At 42.9% G+C, this 19,273-nt stretch overlaps 1 protein-coding gene and 1 long non-coding RNA gene across 2 annotated transcripts; both read left to right on the top strand.

Annotated features, from left to right (window-relative positions):
* The first annotated feature begins 2,151 nt into the window (after nt 1-2,151).
* On the top strand, nt 2,152-9,428 carry LOC125718999 (uncharacterized). Its single transcript, XR_007385000.1, has 2 exons — nt 2,152-2,247; nt 8,998-9,428. It is a non-coding gene; the product is annotated as an uncharacterized LOC125718999 (long non-coding RNA).
* A 1,919-nt stretch (nt 9,429-11,347) lies between these two features.
* Nucleotides 11,348-18,157, top strand: LOC125718960 (splicing factor U2AF 65 kDa subunit). Its single transcript, XM_048993307.1, has 12 exons — nt 11,348-11,868; nt 12,152-12,284; nt 12,439-12,477; nt 13,658-13,761; nt 13,936-14,087; nt 14,288-14,404; nt 14,541-14,679; nt 14,972-15,051; nt 15,148-15,270; nt 15,664-15,750; nt 15,853-16,104; nt 16,251-18,157. Exons 1-12 carry the CDS (start codon nt 11,820-11,822, stop codon nt 16,383-16,385), a joined length of 1,410 nt encoding a protein of 469 aa, XP_048849264.1. The 5' UTR covers nt 11,348-11,819; the 3' UTR covers nt 16,386-18,157.
* Nucleotides 18,158-19,273: the final 1,116 nt, after the last annotated feature.

Here is a 19,273-nt window from a genome sequence, read left to right as displayed (position 1 = left end):
GCACTTACGTTTGTTCTCTTTCCTGTCAGTTGTAGCAGTGCTCTTATTCGACTTTTTCATAGATTTCAAGAAAGCCCAGTTAGGATATCCACATATGGATAGGATATCTACATATCAAGGAGTCCCTCAAAACATGTGGATATCCTAACTGGGCTCCTATGTTTTGAGGGACTCCTTGATATGTGGATATCCTGTCCACATGTGGATTTCCTAACTGGGCTTTCTTGAAATCTATGAGAAGTGGTGTGAGAGAAGCAATGTACTGCAACATTGAACGACCCTCATTAAACAGAGGTGGCCTTAGGCATAATTTATCACTCACTTACAGTGCTGTTCTTTGAACTCTACCCAGACGGTTTCACAATCGTTCACACCCTGGCCCAGGTAGTCATAGTGACATACATGAAAGTCAGGGGAAACAACAATCAGTCAGTCAGAATTGAGAAAGCCCTCTGGATTGAAGGGTGAAACATTTTCAAAGAAGTAAATAAGTTCCGTTGCCCTGAATAACCATTTTTGGGATTCATTTAGTGCCATGAATTCATTCGGTTTAAGCCATGTCTCAGTAAGGCATAGGGAACCAGGACTAAAATCAGTAATTATTTCATTTACTAATAGTGCCTTAGGAGCCAGTGATTTTACATTAAGTCCAAGTTTAAGTTTAAGCCTTGCATCACAACTGTTTTCTAGTAACGGATTCATTGTAATTTTAATTAAGATATTATGGCACACAATGCGGCGGAATAGGCTTCCATGATTAAAAGTGCAGGGAACAGAGACAGTACCAATAAAATGAACCCTAGATGATGACTCTAAGTGACTATCAGGCGGTCGGTTATGCCAGTTTGCCTGCCGCCTGGGCTTGGCTCTAGTTAGTCAGCGGTTTGCCTCGAGGCTATGAGTTATGTTTTGGACAGGAGGTTGGCACCAGCCCGCGAGGGGTGAATACCGTCCCTTTTCAAAAGTCCAGGCCTACCCCAAATCGTTCGCCAGTTGTCTATATAACTCACACAATTTATCGGGCACCATTCCGACAGCCAGCGATGTAGTAACGATAATCTGCTGTACATTTCATCGCCATGCCTAGCAGGGATGGGGCTAGTGCACGTTACTGACACACACATCTTCTTCGCAAGGTTGCACACCTCTTTAAAATTTGCCTTAGTGATCTCTGATTGCCTCAATCGGACATCATTAGTGCCGACATGGATAATAATCTTAGAGCATTTACGCTTACTTTAGCCAAAACTTTCAAATTTGCCAAGATGTCGGTCGCTCTGGTACCAGGGAGACAAATTACTGTGGTCGCTGGAGTGACTATTCTCACATTTTGCACAGAATCACCAATTACTAGAGTGCTTTCAACAGGTGTCTCAATGGGAGTTTCAGTGAGTGGGGAGAACCTGTTGGAAACGCAAATAGGCAAATGTTGCTGGTGTGAGTTAGGTTTGGATTTATGACTATGCCACCGGGTTGTCACCCACTTGCATTGCTGCGAAGGCGCTGATGCCGGAGCGGGGGGAGACTAACTAGCTATCGTGGACATATCCGGAGATGCTAACACTCAATCGATAAAACTCTCATTCTCCTGAATGTTCCGTAATGTCCGGATACGTCCCTTTAACACTACAATCTTCTCCATCAGCCTAGTGACTAACTGACACTTAATTCTCACATGTAAACGTACCGATAATGACTGGAGAAAAATAACTAAACACATTGCATTCAGAACACGGAACAGGAGACATGATGTTGTGCTCACGTGAAACAGAAAAGCAGGGATACGAACATGAGGTGACACAGATCCCAAATTCCCTTAGTCATCCATCAACATGGAAAAGATAAGAGAACATACAAACCAAATGAGGAAAAAGTGTGTTGACCCTCACAAGTCAGGAAATAGGTATTAAAAATAGCTACTCACCTTAGAATGCCCATTTCTACTATTAGGGCAATAATAACAAAAAAGTGGACAACAAGTAGAACTGTTACAAACCTACCTGGAAGAAGACCCAAGTTTATTTTTCCCCCACGTACAGTGAGGAGGATCATAAGAGAGGCAAAAAAATCCCGAAGGATCAGTGTTGGTGAATTACAAGACCAAGTAAAATCTTGAGGTTACCATGTCTCTGAAAAAACTATCAGATGCCCCTGTAGGATTACAAATTTATAAAATGTTAAATCTAGCTTCCAACGTAATAGTACACAAACTGAACAAGTTATGTACATTGGGTTTTACATTTTGAGGTGACATTCTAAGAAGATCAAGTCTTGTACCCCAGGTGTCAGAGACATTAACCTTTTGTCTTTATGTACTTCCTGACCACTGGGTAGGGTCCCACAGTCAATGGGAATGCTAATCTCAAGGCCAGGCTGTGCCTTTGTCTCTATGAGAATGTAAAGGTTTGGGTGATACTGTCAGGCTGATTAGATTAGCACCTATGCATTTGAAAGCCACTGTTATGCTGAGGAGATCAAGGCTGGGGAACTTCCGTTACCAGGCTGACTCCTGTACTAGACTATGCTTTGTTTAAGTGGTCTCCACCTCTTTGTATCCTCCCCCTCTTGTAAAGTATAAACTCTCCAGAGCTGAGTTTTTAGTCAGACTTGGATGACTACAGTGACGCTCGGCGAGTTCTCAATAAAGAGTAACTTCTGCTTGAATGATATCCCAACGTCTCCTGGTCTCTGAAAAAGTTCCCAACAGTTTTGGTGCTGTGACCCGGATAGAGCTGCTCACCTGAATCCAGATTGAAACTTCAAGCTCAAAGATCTGACATCATTCCAGACTGAATCTTTTTGTACAAGCAAGGATTGGTGAGTTCCACTCTATCCAAAAGAACCTTTAAGACCAGTACAAATTTGTTATCCTCTGCGCCGTCAGGGAAGAGTTAACATACTGCTGTAGGGTTTGGTTAACTAAGGTATCCTCTAAAAGTTTCTGTTTAGAGATGGTGATCCTCTGTTCAGGCAGGGAAGATTAGCCTTACGTGCTAATATTTATGTGTTATCCTCTGTTCAGGCAGGGAAGATTAGCCTTACGTGCTAATATTTGTGTGTTATCCTCTGTTCAGGCAGGGGAGATTAGCCTTACGTGCTAATATTTGTGTGTTATCCTCTGTTCAGGCAGGGAAGATTAGCCTTACGTGCTAATATTTGTGTGTTATCCTCTGTTGATCAGAGAAGTTTTAGTGTTTTTGATTGTGTGGTAACAAACAGATTCAACAAAAATGTTTAAGAAGAATGCTAGTCTGATCCCCACAACTAAAAAAGGTGGTCTTGCGACTCCTTCATGGTCTGATAGTGAATTCAAATCACTGTTAGGAGTGCAGATGGACCTAATAGTAACTGAGAAAGTTAGACCAGAACTAATTCAGAAGTATAAGATCCATCCTGACAAGACTTGGTCTGTAGATGAGTGCAAAAAGATATTAGGAGCATGCATTCGTAAGAAAAATGTGAAAGGCATTATCTGCTGTCATAGAGAATTTGGTTTAACGCTAAGTACACAACAGTCTCAGCGTATCTCAGAGCTAGAGGAACAGATCCAGGAGCTCCGTGCTAGGGTATCCTCTTTGACGAAGAAACTGAACCGCAACCAAGCGTTAGCAAGAACTGATGTAGATAAAGTTAGTCAGTCTGATAACAACTATCCTGACTTACAAGCTTTCTTTGACACAGATGTAGCCAGTCAGTCAGTAACTGATGTGCCTGTAGATTCAGTGAATGTATGTGGTGCTAGAAAGAGATCTCAGGGAATTGACGGAATTGTAAGTGTTACTCCCAACTCTTCTGTTGTCGAAGTCCAAACTGTTGCTAAACCACTAGGACCAAGTCACACAGCTGATGTCACAAATTCTAACTGAGTCTGAATTCAACCATTTTGAGTCTGCTGTTACATCTGAACTACAACATGCCAGCAAAAGTGATGTGAGAGAGGGTGTCTTGAAAATTCTTAAGAACATCATGGGACCCAAGGTAGACTGGTCCAGGATTACTAACTGTGTGCAGAAGAAAGAAGAATCTGTAAATGAATACACTGAACGGTTTTGTCAGTCAGCTGTAACTTACAGTGGCATAGTAGAGGATTCTGAAAGTGTGCTTGATGATAAGGGACCCCTAGTCCGCATCTGGTCAGATGGCCTTATAGCCGAGTATAGAAAAGCATTGCCATTTCTAGATCTAACTTGGTCTACCATGACTCTCAGAAGTAATCTCGACAGGTTAGCTGCATGGGAAAGGGATGTTGATGTTAAGGCAAAGGTGAAAGTCGCAGCAGCGTCGTTTAGCACAACAGATCAAGACAATAGATGGCCTAAAAGAGAAAGCAAATGTAACTACTGTGGAAAACTAGGACATTGGGAGAAAAGGTGTCGGAAGAAGTTGCAAGAGGGTAGAAGAAATACTATGCATAATTCTATTCCTTCTCAGCCTGCCTACAACCCTGAAGTAGTTCCGCCATTGTCTACTGAAACTTTAGGACAGCTTGCTCAGGCTCTTCTAAGGGCACAACAGGAACAGGAAAAAAACTAATTGTTGGGGCTGTGAGTAGCTACCTTTCCCCTGTAATCCATCACAATGACAAAAGAATTTTTGTGAAAGGTAGCATACAAGAGAAAGAAATTGACTTTTTGCTTGATACAGGTGCAGAAATTACAGTAATTCCTACTAAATTGGCTAGAAATTTAAACATCCCATACAAGAAAACTAAACTGTGTTTAACTGGTGTAATAGGTGAAGATTCTGTTTTGTATGAAACTCCGCCCATAGAAGTACAATTAGGCCCAAAAACTTTGACTACAAAATTGCTATGTGCTCCATTAAATACAGGTGCAATTCTAGGCATGGATCTACTGAGACAAGTACATCTAACTTTAGACATGTCTTCAGAATCTGCTAGCATAAAAATTTCCTCAGCACAAGTTTCTACTGATAATGCAGCCACTCCTGAGTATGCTTTCTTGCAGAATCATCCTATTTGGGCTAAAGACAAGGATGATTGTGGTTTTCTGACAGGTGTAGAACCAGTCAAATTAACAGGAACTCCACCTCCTGTTACCAAACAATATCCAATCAGTAAAGAAGCTTTACAGGGAGTTAAACCTATTGTAGAAAAATTGCTGAAACAAGGTGTGCTAGTTAAAACTAACAGTCCCTGTAACTCACCCATATAGCCCATCAAGAAAGCAAATGGGACATGGAGACTGACCATAGACTACAGAGTAGCCAATAAACACATTGATAAAATCACCCCCCTAGTAGCAGATCCGTCTACTATTTGTAATGGCTTACCATTAGATTGTAAAGTTTTTTCAGTAATTGATATGTCTAATGGATTCTTTTCTATCCCTTTGCACTCCGACAGCCAGGCATGGTTAGCTTTCACAGTTGACTATGAGCAATACCAGTGGACTCGTCTGCCACAAGGTTTTCAAAATTCTCCGACCATATACCATCAGGCTGTCAGACGTGATTTGTGTGACCCAGAGTGTCCAGTCAAACAATCCACTATGATTCAATATGTTGATGATATTTTGATTGCCTCAACAGATCATGATGTTCATCAAATTGAATTGGCAGCATTGTTAGACTATTTGCAGGCAAAAGGACACAAATGCAGCCTTCACAAAGCTCAAGTTGCAAAAAACCAAGTCACTTTTCTGGGTCGAACAATTGGCACAGGGCATAGATCTATTACACAGGATCGAGCCGCTTCAGTCAGAGCAATACCTCCGCCTACTACCATTAAAACACTCAGATCATTTTTAGGAACAGCTGGTTATTGTAGACCTTGGATTGAGGACTATGCCGTGATTGCTCAACCGCTCTATGACTTGTTGAAAGGCCAGACTAAAGATTCTGATACTGTTTGTATGGATGAAATTCATCTCAAAGCTTTCAATGCTTTGAAGAGAGCATTATGTCAAGCACCCGCCTTAGGAATTGCACAATCTGATAGGCCCTTTGTGCTTTATGTTCATGAACACTTAGGCTTTATGACTGCATGTCTAATGCAAGATCATGGGGGCAGTTTACGCCCAATTCATTACTATTCTGGTAAACTTGATATAGTCGCTCAAGGTATGGGCCCATGTCTTAGAGCCATGCAAGCAGTTCATCTAGCGCTTCAAGCTTCATCAGGAATGGTGTTAGGACAGACCGTAAATGTAAGATGCCCTCATGCAGTGTCTGCACTAATGAATCAAGCAAAAGTCACTTCTGTCACCTCTTCTCGTTGGGGAAATTGGTTAACGACCCTCACAGCCCCGAACATTGTTTTACAGCGTGCGTCAGTTACAAATCCATCTACATGTATGATGTCTGCAATGACTGAAGTTGTGTTAGAGGATGAAGGAGAAATGACTCACGACTGTGTTACACTTACATGCACTCCCACAAGGGAAGTAGCAGAAACTCCTATAGAGAATGCAGAATTGGAGTTGTTTGTTGATGGTTCAGCTCAAGTTATTGAAGGCCATAAACGAGCAGCTTATGCAGTAACTTCCATCACTGAAGTGGTAGCTTCAGGTCATCTTCCAGATCATTTTTCAGCTCAAGCTGCAGAACTAGTAGCCTTAACTAGAGCATGCACGCTAGCTTCAGGGTTAGTTGCAAATATCTACACTGATTCCAGATATGCTTTTGGAGTAATTCATGATTTTGGTGTCATTTGGCAGAGTAGACAGTTTCTAACTTCTGCTGGATCCCCCATTAAGCATGCGGGATTAGTAAAAGATCTAATGTTTGCTATGAAACTTCCAAAGAAATTAGCTGTGATCAAAGTGAAAGCACATCTCACTACTAACACAATGGAAGCTAAAGGTAATGCTCTTGCTGATGTAGCTGCTAAACAAGCTTGTTTCTATGCAACTGTACAAGTGTGTTCAGGTAGTATAGCACAGAAGACCGTTCTGCCTCCTGAATCAATCATTGATCTGTACAAAAACGTCCCTCTATATGAAGCATGGACATGGTTGGACAAAGGAGCCACAGTGGATTCATCTGGCTGCTGGACCAAAGGGGGAAAGTATGTCGCTCCCGAATCATTGCTGCCATATTTGGCTCAACAAATTCACAATTTGGGTCACAGTGGTCCAGCGACGATGAATCACAGGTTCTCAAATCAATGGTGGAATCCAAAATTCAGAATTGTAGCCATCGAAACAGTCAAGAGATGCGTTACATGTCAGAAAAATAATGATGTGCCAGCAGTAACTACAGCAGCAACACATACTCCAGCTCCACCAGGACCATTTCGTCACTTGCAAGTTGATTACATATCGTTACCTCCTTGCAAAGGAAAAACTGATGTCTTGGTAGTAATAGACAAATTCTCAAGATGGATAGAAGCTTATCCAACAGGACGTGCTACAGCTGCACATACTGCTAAATGTCTTGTTACTGATTTCATTCCCAGATGGGGATTACCAGATTACATCGACTCAGATCAAGGAACACACTTCACAGGACAGGTAGTCAGGGAAGTGTCTAAAATGTTGAAGATTAAGTGGAATCTTCACTGCCCATACCGACCACAAGCATCAGGACAGGTTGAACGAGCAAACAGGACAATCAAAGCCAGGCTAAGCAAAATGCATCAGGAAGGAGTACCATGGGTTGAAGCGCTGCCAGCGGTACTGTGTAGTATGAGAGCATCACCTAATAGATCAGTAGGACTGAGCCCTCATGAGATTATTACTGGACGCCCAATGCAAATGCCAGGTGTGATTGATCTTAGAAATGCTGATGTACACTTTGCTTCAGATGCCCTGATTGCTTACTGTGAAAACCTCACAAAGGCAGTGCAAAGTGCCAGAGAGAGAGTTGAGTCGTGTTGGCAGACTCCACCAGAAGGTGGACACACAATCATCCCAGATCAGTGGGTCATGATAAATTCATTTAGGAACAAACCATTAGAGCCTAAGTGGCACGGGCCACATCAAGTGATGTTAATTACAGCAGCTGCAGTGTTGTGTCAGGGAAGGAAAACTTGGACTCATGTGTCACATTGTAAAGTTGTTCCCCCACCTGCAGGGATAGGATAGGACACATGGACCAGTGAGGAGCCCAGGGAAGAACCGAATGCAACAGGCATCGGGGGCCAAACCCTGTGGTGAAGACTCCCTCATAGGCCTTCCTCATTCATTAGTCCATCCTTACCTCACTGTTCTTTAGGTGTCACGGGAATTAAGAAACAGGGAAAGAAGGAACAACAATAGCAGACACAGATTTAACAGAGGATACCACCCGAGGGTTTGAAGTATTTTACAACAGATACTGCTTTGTTGTCCTTTGTTTTCTTTCTTACTCTGTGCAGATACCACTTGATGGATGTCCTGAGACCCATACACGCTGACCTCGTCACCTACAAAGGAAGCCACAACTTCTGACAGACAACTAGACTCACTACCGAGCCAACTGTCACAGAAGAAAAATAAAAAATAAAAATACACAACGCAGAGTATCAAATACGAGATCTTCAGTCATCCATCAACATGATCAAGATTGCCGTACTTGTAACGAAATTACAGCAGATGACTGAAGGTAATTCTTCATGGTTCGGAAACATGTTAGGGAAACCCTGGCTGTGGATCAAGGAAATAGCAATTCTGCTGTTGTTTTTCCTACTGGTGTGCTATCTATGCGTCCACAGTATCAAGTGTTTCATTCAACAAATAACCCACACCCATCAAGAAGAATTGGCCGCTCCAACCAGAAAAGACTATTATCCATAAGAACTTCACAGACACTAGCTAGATGTTTGTTTATATGTCATCATGGCATTCATCACTGCAATCAACAACAGAACAAGTGCTATGTGCCTGTAACGATCACAAGTTACAAGAATTAAATGTCTAAATTTGTATTTGGTGAGAGTTATTAGAACTCTCAAAGGGGGAACTGTAGGATTACAAATTTATAAAATGTTAAATCTAGATTCCAACGTAATAGTACACAAACTGAACAAGTTATGTACATTGGGTTTTACATTTTGAGGTAAAATTGGTGACATTCTAAGAAGATCAAGTCTTGTACCCCAGGTGTCAGAGACATTAACCTTTTGTCTTTATGTACTTCCTGACCACTGGGTAGGGTCCCACAGTCAATGGGAATGCTAATCTCAAGGCCAGGCTGTGCCTTTGTCTCTATGAGAATGTAAAGGTTTGGGTGATACTGTCAGGCTGATTAGATTAGCACCTATGCATTTGAAAGCCACTGTTATGCTGAGGAGATCAAGGCTGGGGAACTTCCGTTACCAGGCTGACTCCTGTACTAGACTATGCTTTGTTTAAGTGGTCTCCACCTCTTTGTATCCTCCCCCTCTTGTAAAGTATAAACTCTCCAGAGCTGAGTTTTTAGTCAGACTTGGATGACTACAGCGACGCTCGGCGAGTTCTCAATAAAGAGTAACTTCTGCTTGAATGATATCCCAACGTCTCCTGGTCTCTGAAAAAGTTCCCAACACCCCCTTCATGCTAATATATTATTTGGAAGGTATGCCAGGAAAAACTTTTTTTTTGTCAGTTATCCACAAACGTAAGTGCCTGGAGTTACAACTTTGACTAGAATCAAATTCAACGGTCTGATGAAAAAAATTGAGCTTTTTGACAATAAATGTAAAGTGGGTTTGGCGTAAAAAGAAGGATGACTATAATTAAATGAACCTTATCCCAACTGTAAGATATGGTGGCGGTTCTGTGATGTTGTGGGGCTGTTTTTCCTCCAAAGGCCCTGGAACCTCATTATGGTACATGGCACTATGGGGTCCATGAAATACCAGGACATTTTAAATCAAAATCTGGCTGCCTCTGCCAGGAAACAAAAAACTGGGCCATCACTGGATCTTCCAGCTGGACAGCGATCCTAAGCACATATCCAAATCAACACAAAAATGGTTAGCTGACCAAAGAATCAAGCTCCTGCCATGGCCATCTCAATCCCCTGACTTGATCCCCACTGAAAACCTGTGGGCTAAGCTGAAGAGGAGAGTGCACAAGAGAGGGCTTAGGACCCTGGATGATATGGAGAGATTCTGTAAAGAGGAATGGACTCAGATGCCCTGCTTGGTATTTTCCAACCTTATTAAGTGTTACAGAAGACTCAGTGCTGTTATACTGTACGAAGGGCGGTTGTATGAAATATTAAAAGCAGGGGTGCCAATAATCGTGGCACATGTGTTTTTGTTAAAGATAATTATTTCTTGATAAAGGATTTGTTTTTCTTTCAATAAATTTATTTTAAGGAAAGGTTGGATTTTTATCAGTTTTTCAGTGTGCCATGAAGCTCCTTCACCAAAAGGTGTTTTTTTCTAATCCTTTTTTAAAAATCTTTAAAAGGCGTGCCAATAATTGTAGAGGGTGTTGTAAAGTAAAGAGTAACAGGCCCGGCACTGATCCCTTTGAGACATCATATTTAACTTTAGTGGGCTTTAATGATTTTAATTCACATGAACAAACTGATAACAATCCGTTAAATCTGAGCAAAAAAAGTTGTTCCCTTAATGCCAAACACAGATTCTAGCCAGTCCAAGAGAATATTATGGTTCACAGTATCGAATACTGCAGTTAGATTTCATAACACCAACAGAGATATGCAGCTATGTTCATAAGCAAATCAACATACATAGAGAGCTAATACATGAGCAAAAAACATACATAGAGAGCTAATAAATAAATAAAATCTTGGTCTGGATTTGTACTTTCTGAACCTGCACTTTCCACCTCTACCTTATTCACACAAAAGCAATCTCCAATTCCAGTTTCAGAAGCATAATTTATTTCCCTAATTATCCCTGATCAACTGCTCACCATTTGTAAAGCATAAATTTAATATACACGCAATGTGTAGACATAGGTTAGCTTACTTTGGGTTAACATTGAAATTCATAGTAACACGTGGATTTGTAAGTGTCCACATACCTGACTGCACATAACACAATGATGTGGTGTTTATGCTTCGTCCAGACTCACTGCTATAACGTCTGCAATCCTCCAGATGTCGCTGTTTAATGTATCAAAACAGCAACATTTTTCCAGACAATTGTGTAGTATGAGGCTTTATCTGCTCATCACTATTAAACATAAACTTAAACCTCGTGTGCTTCTTAATATAACACCTGTTTTTCTACCCACCTCCTATTGTGTCACGTGGTGTAACGCTGTCACAATTAGTGGGTCGATGTGTGTGTGTGTGTGTGTGTCGGGGAGGTGCGTAAAAAAAGCAGCACTTGGCGGTAAATGAACGAATGTGCAACGTCATCAGTGACCTGCATCATGTCATCCAAGGCAGCAGGTGGCGCCCGCTCGTCTTCACCTGAGATCGGGTAGAGACAGGAAAGGTGCTTTACGACGGAAACTTCCGGCAACGCGGGAGCCAGTGGGGCAGACGGCGAGTTCGGGCGGCAGGCCGTGTTTCGTCCCTCAGGAAACAAAAAAATTAAGTGTACGTTCGACTGAGTGACTGGTAGTGCTCGCGGCTTTAGCGACGGCGTTTATATCTTTCGCCGGGACTCGGAGGGTGTAAAATGAGTTTGGGCTTTTGTCGGGAATCAGTAAGACTGGATAGTTGATTAACGTCGGAGACAAAAAAAAAAAGACGCTCGCTTCGCCAGTACTTCAGTAGCTGTTTCCTGATAACCGCTTCTGATTGAATCGTTTCTTCCCAGCCTCCCCCGATTTAGCTAATTTTGCGAAGGTCGTTCAGAGCGATTGTGCTGTTTTAAAACGCATAGCCGTGGACTTGCGTCTCCTGATAAACGACGCCCGCTTTAGCTAACTCTTCCCAGGCCGGCCGACCTTCCGCTCAACCACGGATCCAAAATGTCGGAGTTTGACGAATTCGAGAGGCAGCTGACCGAAAACAAGCACGGTGGGTCCTTTAAGGCTGTCTTTACACGCTGCTTTCTTTATCTTGATTTTTTTTCCTGCCACCTCTTCACTTATTTGGGAGATTGAGAGTTTGCCCCGCTGGCCCATGTGCTTTTTGCTGTGGGGAGTTTGGCACTCTAGGTGGCCGAAATCCGCCGAACTGTGTCCGGCTGCGAGTCGGGGTGTTGTGTGTTCAATATCAATACACTCAGTGCTCTGTTTGGGGAAATTCAGTAAATAAGTTTGTTTGTACTCTGGTGTCCATTTTAAACCGTCCACCACAGAACGGGACAAAGAGAATCGGCACCGTCGTCGTAGCCCGTCCCGCAGCCGGAGCCGGGAAAGGAAGAGGAGAAGCCATGAGAGAAGGAGCCGAGATCGGCGGAGCCACAGCAAGGATCGTAGACCGAGGCGCAGGTAAGTGTTATGCTCCACGTCGTTATCCGCCGTTTAGGCCGGAAAAATGCAGTGATCCGGGGTTGTCGCTCTGTGTGGGATCAATTGTTTTGTACAGAAACATGCTGGTTTGACCGTATGTAAACGCAATTCCTCTTTCCCACTGTTATTTCAGCACACAGAGTCAAAACCAACCCCAAGAGATTGCTGTGAGGTAATGCGGTACCCAATACGACTTACATTGGTAGTGCAAATAATTTTCAAGTAAAGGAAGGAGAAATGTGTAACATGCAAGCCTAAAATCAGTATGTGCGTGCTTGTTTTTGTCTGGAAATCTTTTTTTTTAAGGATGCACAGTAATACTGTCCCTACTGCATAAGTCTTTATGCGACATTAGAAAGCACGTTCAAGTTTATGCATTTGCTTATTTAAAAATCTTTCTGAGACTACATATGTTTCACTTGGTTGTATTTCTCGCGTTCAATCTGTTTTATTTTTCTCTGAATGTAGGGTTATTTGTATGATGGGCTAATGCATAAATATATAGGTAGAGGGTTGGCTCTGGTGATTGCATAAACGAGTTGCTAAAACTTTTAGCAAAGAACTTCTCTTGGTTAGATTTTACACAGTTTTTGAAAAAGATCCCCTAAATTTTCAAGCTTTATACTATTGTGAGCCATTCGATTACTTTGTAGGATATGTTTGAATGCTGCTTTTTACAAGAACCAATATTTTAATCTTTAGCAATTTGTTCTAAGGCTTCTTTGCTGTTCCAGAAACGTTAGTGGAATTTTGAGTCATAACCCGTTATTTTTGTCACACCTGCCTGTCTAAGATAGTCTTGCCTCTTAAATTTGGCTCAATCCTGTGATTCTGCATGAAAAACAAGTACTGGGTAGTAATTCTATGTGTTTATATTGGCAAAGATGTCGCCTTGCACATACAGATGAGGGTCTTGTTGAATTATTCTTTTGTTTCATTCATGTCCAAATTGGGACTGTAGTGCGGGTGTGTTCTAGGCTTTCAGTGATCACTCTTTTAGTCTGGTTGTGTTGCATTAGTCTGAGGAAACGGATGCATGCTGTGTAGTTTATATCCCAAGTGGTCGCATGTCTGTCCCTTAAGCTGGGGGTTTTGGTCCATTGTGGCTTTTTAGCATGTTCTTGCATGGCACACTGGCCCATTCCTTGTTTCCTTACGGTTTGCGTGAATGTGTGCTTGTGCTCATATTGACACGCGCAGGTATGTGCTACAGTCTTGTATATTTCAGTGGATAGGATGACAGATGTCCTTAATGTAGTTTGCTTTTAAAACCAGTTTTTAATCTCATGTGTCTTTAATTTCATTTTCTTGGTCGCTCTGCTGCCTTTCACATTTCCTGTCTGTCTTGACAGCCGCTCCCCACACCGTGAGAAGAAGAAGAAAGTCAGAAAGTACTGGGATGTGCCCCCTCCGGGCTTTGAGCACATCACTCCTATGCAGTACAAAGCCATGCAGGGTCAGTGTCTCTCATGCCATTTACCCCATTTGCTTTGGCCAGTAGCATAATGTCTGTCTCTGAGCCACCTCAGTGTGTTTTTTGACCCAAGTCTCCCTACTGGAGTCTTTGTGCCTATGGACATTCCCCATCTCCCATCTTGTTCTTACTGTCTGCTTTTTTTCTTATCCACAGCTGCTGGGCAAATCCCAGCCACAGCCCTGCTGCCAACCATGACCCCAGATGGTCTGGCAGTGACCCCCACCCCTGTTCCTGTGGTGGGCAGCCAGATGACGCGGCAGGCACGCCGGCTTTACGTGGGGAACATCCCCTTCGGCATCACTGAGGTGGCTGCTCTGCTTGATGGTTAAGGGCCATTTAGTGAGAAGGCTAAATGTATCTGGGTGTTGTTTCCTTTGCAAACTGAGTGTTAAATTTCTAATATTTTAATGCTTATAATTACTAGTTCTAATTTCTAGAAATGTCCACTTGCTCACTGTAACCTGTTACAGATGTGGGAACATGGTTGTTGTGTGCTTGCTTTCAGGAGTCCATGATGGACTTTTTCAATGCCCAGATGCGTCTGGGTGGTCTCACCCAGGCCCCCGGAAATCCAGTCCTTGCTGTTCAGATCAATCAAGACAAGAACTTTGCCTTCCTTGAGGTTCGCACCGTTCTTTACTGCTCATTTCTGGGTTTATACCTTGTCCTATTTGTATTATCTCTATATCGTGGTTGTAGTGCCTCATCGCGATGCTACTATGCTGGGTGCCACTAATGGTATCTGCTTCATTTTGCAGTTTCGCTCAGTGGATGAAACCACCCAGGCCATGGCCTTCGATGGAATTATCTTCCATGGTCAGAGCCTTAAGATCCGCCGGCCTCATGATTACCAGCCCCTACCTGGCATGAGCGAGAACCCCAGTGTGTATGTGCCAGGTGAGATCACTGTGTGTGACACCCTTCTAAACATGAGGCTTTGGCAGCATTGTGGGAGATGTTTTCTTGTTGCAAAATGGTTCCAGTCTTCTACGGATCTGAGTCGTCGCTTTCAGAATGTTCAGTAACCTTCATGCAGATTCCATGTTTCCAGACAACATTAAAATGAGGGTGTTTTCTCATTTTAATTGATATAGTTATGAAGAACTGATCCAGGTACTTGTATGGATGGCTTATGTGCAAGCTTTGTGAAGCCTGCCAGATAAGTGTAAAGTTCTTGTTCTTCTTGCAGGAGTGGTGTCTACTGTGGTCCCTGATTCAGCCCATAAGCTCTTCATTGGTGGCCTGCCCAATTATCTCAATGATGATCAGGTCTGTGTTGCCTGGTTTTGCAGCTGCTTATTTACACAGAAGCCAGGTCTCCTAATGTTACCACTTGTGGGTCTCTTTTTTTTTTTGCACTCCCAGGTAAAGGAACTGCTGACCTCATTTGGGCCCCTGAAGGCCTTTAACCTTGTGAAGGACAGTGCCACTGGACTGTCCAAGGGCTATGCCTTCTGTGAGTATGTGGACACCAACCTGAATGACCAGGTATGTGGTGCTTGGATGGTGTGACCCTCTCTGTACTGACTGTATTCTAATGTCACACACATCTAGGATAAGTACCCCTAAGTGTGGTTTTTGATAATGTGGTCTGCAGTTTGGCGTTAATTGGGGATCTTCAGTGTGTGTGTGTGGGGGGGGGGTGACTGTCAGGCCTCTCGGAGTCGTCGTAGGGGTGGTAGTGAGTACTTTGTTTCTACATGAATATCTGCGGTTGTTTCGGCTACTTTGTGGGTCTGATTTTTCTTGGGTGTCTCCTTGCTTACGGACCTTCTGTAAAGCTTGCCTGCGCTATACCAGCCTCTCCGTGGCTCTGATTCTTCCTCAGACCCACTTCTCGGGTGTATAGGCTGTCTGTAAAGCCTGTATCTGCTTTCACAGGCGATCGCTGGGCTCAATGGCATGCAGCTGGGTGACAAGAAGCTTCTTGTCCAGAGAGCCAGTGTGGGAGCGAAGAACGCCTCTCTGGTGAGTCCCGGCTTGGGTTTCTTGTACCCACTCTTATGAACACCTTGGGTGGCCCTTTCAGCCACGTCTGAGTTTCTGGTTGTGCCCTGTTCTCCCCCACAGAGCAGCATGAACCAGACTCCAGTTACACTGCAGGTTCCAGGGCTGATGAGTAGCTCTGTAGTGCAGATGGGTGGCCTGCCCACCGAGGTGCTTTGCCTCATGAACATGGTGGCCCCCGAGGAGCTCCTGGATGACGAGGAGTATGAGGAGATTGTTGAGGATGTACGCGACGAATGCAGCAAGTATGGCCAGGTGAAGAGCATTGAGATACCCAGGCCCGTCGATGGCCTGGAAGTGCCCGGCACTGGCAAGGTAATTACTATTTCTTCTGAGTGTTCCTGAAGCAGAACTACTCAGATTTTTTCTCTGAGTCGTCACTTTCAGAATGTTCAGTAACCTTCATGCAGATTCCATGTTTCCAGACAACATTAAAATGAGGTTGTTTTTTCATTTCTCAGATCTTCGTGGAGTTCACATCGGTGTTTGACTCCCAGAAGGCCATGCAAGGGCTGACGGGCAGGAAATTCGCCAACAGGGTAGTGGTGACAAAGTACTGCGACCCTGATGCCTATCACCGCCGAGACTTCTGGTAGAGATGTGGTTTGGGGGGTGGGTGTTAAGGGGGGGGATGGTGAGACCTGGGGGTTTGTAAAGAAGCATGGGATAAATCTGGGAATGTAGGAACCTTTTCACATTTAGATGGGGGGAGGGTCTTTATATCAAGGTGTTTGATGGAAGGGCTTAAATTGTCAGGGAAGGAGTTCTGGTTTTACTTTGTCACCATGAACTGGGGTCTCTGCTTCATGGCCTGTTTTTTGTACCTGGGTATAGCTGGGGTTTTGGGGCGGGGCAGGGTGGGGCGGGCGGCAGTGTCAAGAAGGATGTGTTGTTTTTTTGTTTGTTTTTTTTTTTGTACTTGGGTACACGATGGATAGAGGAAATTTTAACAAGCATCTTGTCGATTATATACAAGCCGTCGCTGAGATGAGCAGAAAACATGGCGGCAATCCTTTAAAAACAGAAATGGAACTGAAGAGAATTAGCCTGTTTCAGCTTTATACATGTATGTACCTGTATGCTTTTGTTCATGCCCGCTTCACCTCATTCTTCCTGTCTGAGTACAGATCACCTTGCTTTTCTCCTTACCTACATTCATAGTTCTCATAGCAGGTACTCATTCATGAGCCAGCTCTCTGTGCTGGCTGCTGTTTTGCAAGCTGGTACCATGTGGAGCACTGCAGAAGTCGCTGTGGGGCCCAGTGATCCCCAGGTACCCTGCAGAACTACAAAGACCCAGTTTTAAAGTTTAATATTGTAGTGCATTTAGTCTATATTAACTCTGACAGCTTTATTCCCATTAACTTAGAAGAGCAGAAAACTAAACAAACATCTCGAATGTTAAATTGTGGATTTGTTCAGCCATACTGTCATTCATGGCAATTTTTGTTGATGTTTTCATAAGTTTTGAATACATATCGAAAAAGCACTACTTTGTCAGAAAACTAAACAGTTTAAACCAGGGCAGAAAATTTTGCATTATGAAAAATTGTTTTAAAATCTTTTTACAACTTAAAGCAAATAAAGATCCCCATTAGTTGGAATGCAAAGTGGTACAGATATGGGTTCATATCTCCTCCACTGCCTTATGTAATGATGTGCTGAAACTTTGCCACTAGATCTGCAGTGTAGTGAGACAAAGCAGCGGCCAGTGGGGGGGGTTGCAGTGTAGTGCTAGAGAATGCTTGAGCTGACACGGGTGGCTGAATCGGTAGCAAGAATAGTCTGTGGGCGGGGGGAGGTCCTATGTCAGTTTGGAAAAGGTTTCATGGCAATAGCATTCAGGAACACATACAAACACTTCCTTTTCTTTTCTTTCCCATTGCTCTCGCTCACCTGCTGGATTTTTCTCTATCACAAGGACCACAATCTACGTCAGTGAGACTCAAATGTCAATTGGATTTGCTTTTGTGTTTCCTCCATATTCCCTTTTTTCTTCATGTGACAAGATTACACAAGGATGTCAGAGGAGGTAGCAGACAATATGGTATTCTGTTGAAATTTTTTTTGATTCTGATACTGAAATGGCGTACACTTTGACATTAATAGATGGGGTTGTCATACAGACTCCTGAATGGATTGCAGTACAAATTCACTTGAGGGCAAAGTCATCGATGGTTGATTGTTGTAAACTGCTATATCCTGGGCTTATCTGGTGACTGTACTGTTAAGTTGGTTTGTCTGTTTAAATTTTGATATTGTGACTGTTATTTAGTCCTCAAAAGACAGACATATACTTTTTATTTCCTCTCCGTGTTGTATTTTGTTTTGGAAATCCAATTGCTCTCATTAAACTGAATTTGATGTATGCTGACTTCTTGTGCTGTTTTGGTCTCTCTCACTTTCTTGGATGGTACTGAATGCTTGCATGTACAATTTTTCCATTTATCAGATTTATGTGGCTGTGTTTGGACAGTTACCAGTTTGAATCCTATGACTGACGGGGTTATTGTATGACTTCTGGGCCCTTGAGTAAAGGTCCTTTATCCCAGGAACTGCTCTAGGGGAACCGGATAAACGAAAGCCCTGCACTTCCTTTTGTCTGACCGTTGAGTTGGTGTTTCCACTTTGCCCTATGTGAGTGCTTTTACATCCTGTCTATGGTGGGCTGTCTCTGCTGAAATGGGTCTGACTGTCAATCTGCATTACGGAGGGGTGGCTTTTGATACATAATCATTTGGCGCATGTCCTGTATTGCAGTCTGAAATTAAAGCTGTCCTACCCAGGTTTATATCCGAGACTGCTGTGCTGATTCTTTGCTAGGGATTGTTCAGTGGCACAGGTGTATATGTTTTCCGTTCTATTTATTGTCAAGGGCCAACTGGCGAAATGATTCTGCTTAAACTAATGCTGATCATTGCTTGAAAAAGCATTTCTAAAATTTACCCAGTCACCATTTTTCAGTCTTTCACTGAAGTGCTGCAGAATACGAAGGAGTTCACAGAAATATTACAGCAATTTGGACCTTTAATGTGTGAGTTAGTGGCTCACAACGGCCAGTTAGGCACCAAAAACTAACACTGACTGGTTCACTTTGGATCACATGAACAGAAGCACAGCCATTATGCACCTTCTGCCAGGTTAGGAATAAAATGAGAATTGGTTTTTATACTCAACAATCATTTAAAGTTGGTGTCGTACTGATTTCTGCACCCTGCAGTATAAATTATATGTGTGTGCGACTGTTAAACCTTTTGAGAAATGTACTTCTGTAAAACAATCCAGTAAAGTTGCTGGACTGCCATCACAGGCCATGGAGTGGATCTAGGGGCTGCAGACAGTTTGTCAGCAAAATTACCTGACGGTATTTTTACTAAAGGATTGAAAATTTTAGCACTATTAATTGTATAGCTGGAATGATGACCACATCTGCATAGCTAGTTACGCATTTAAAAGTATATCAACAAGTATGTAATTGACTGTC

Source organism: Brienomyrus brachyistius, chromosome 23, assembly GCF_023856365.1.
Source record: "Brienomyrus brachyistius isolate T26 chromosome 23, BBRACH_0.4, whole genome shotgun sequence".
In the NCBI taxonomy this organism is placed as follows: domain Eukaryota; kingdom Metazoa; phylum Chordata; class Actinopteri; order Osteoglossiformes; family Mormyridae; genus Brienomyrus; species Brienomyrus brachyistius.
This window is presented reverse-complemented; position numbering and strand designations above follow the sequence as displayed.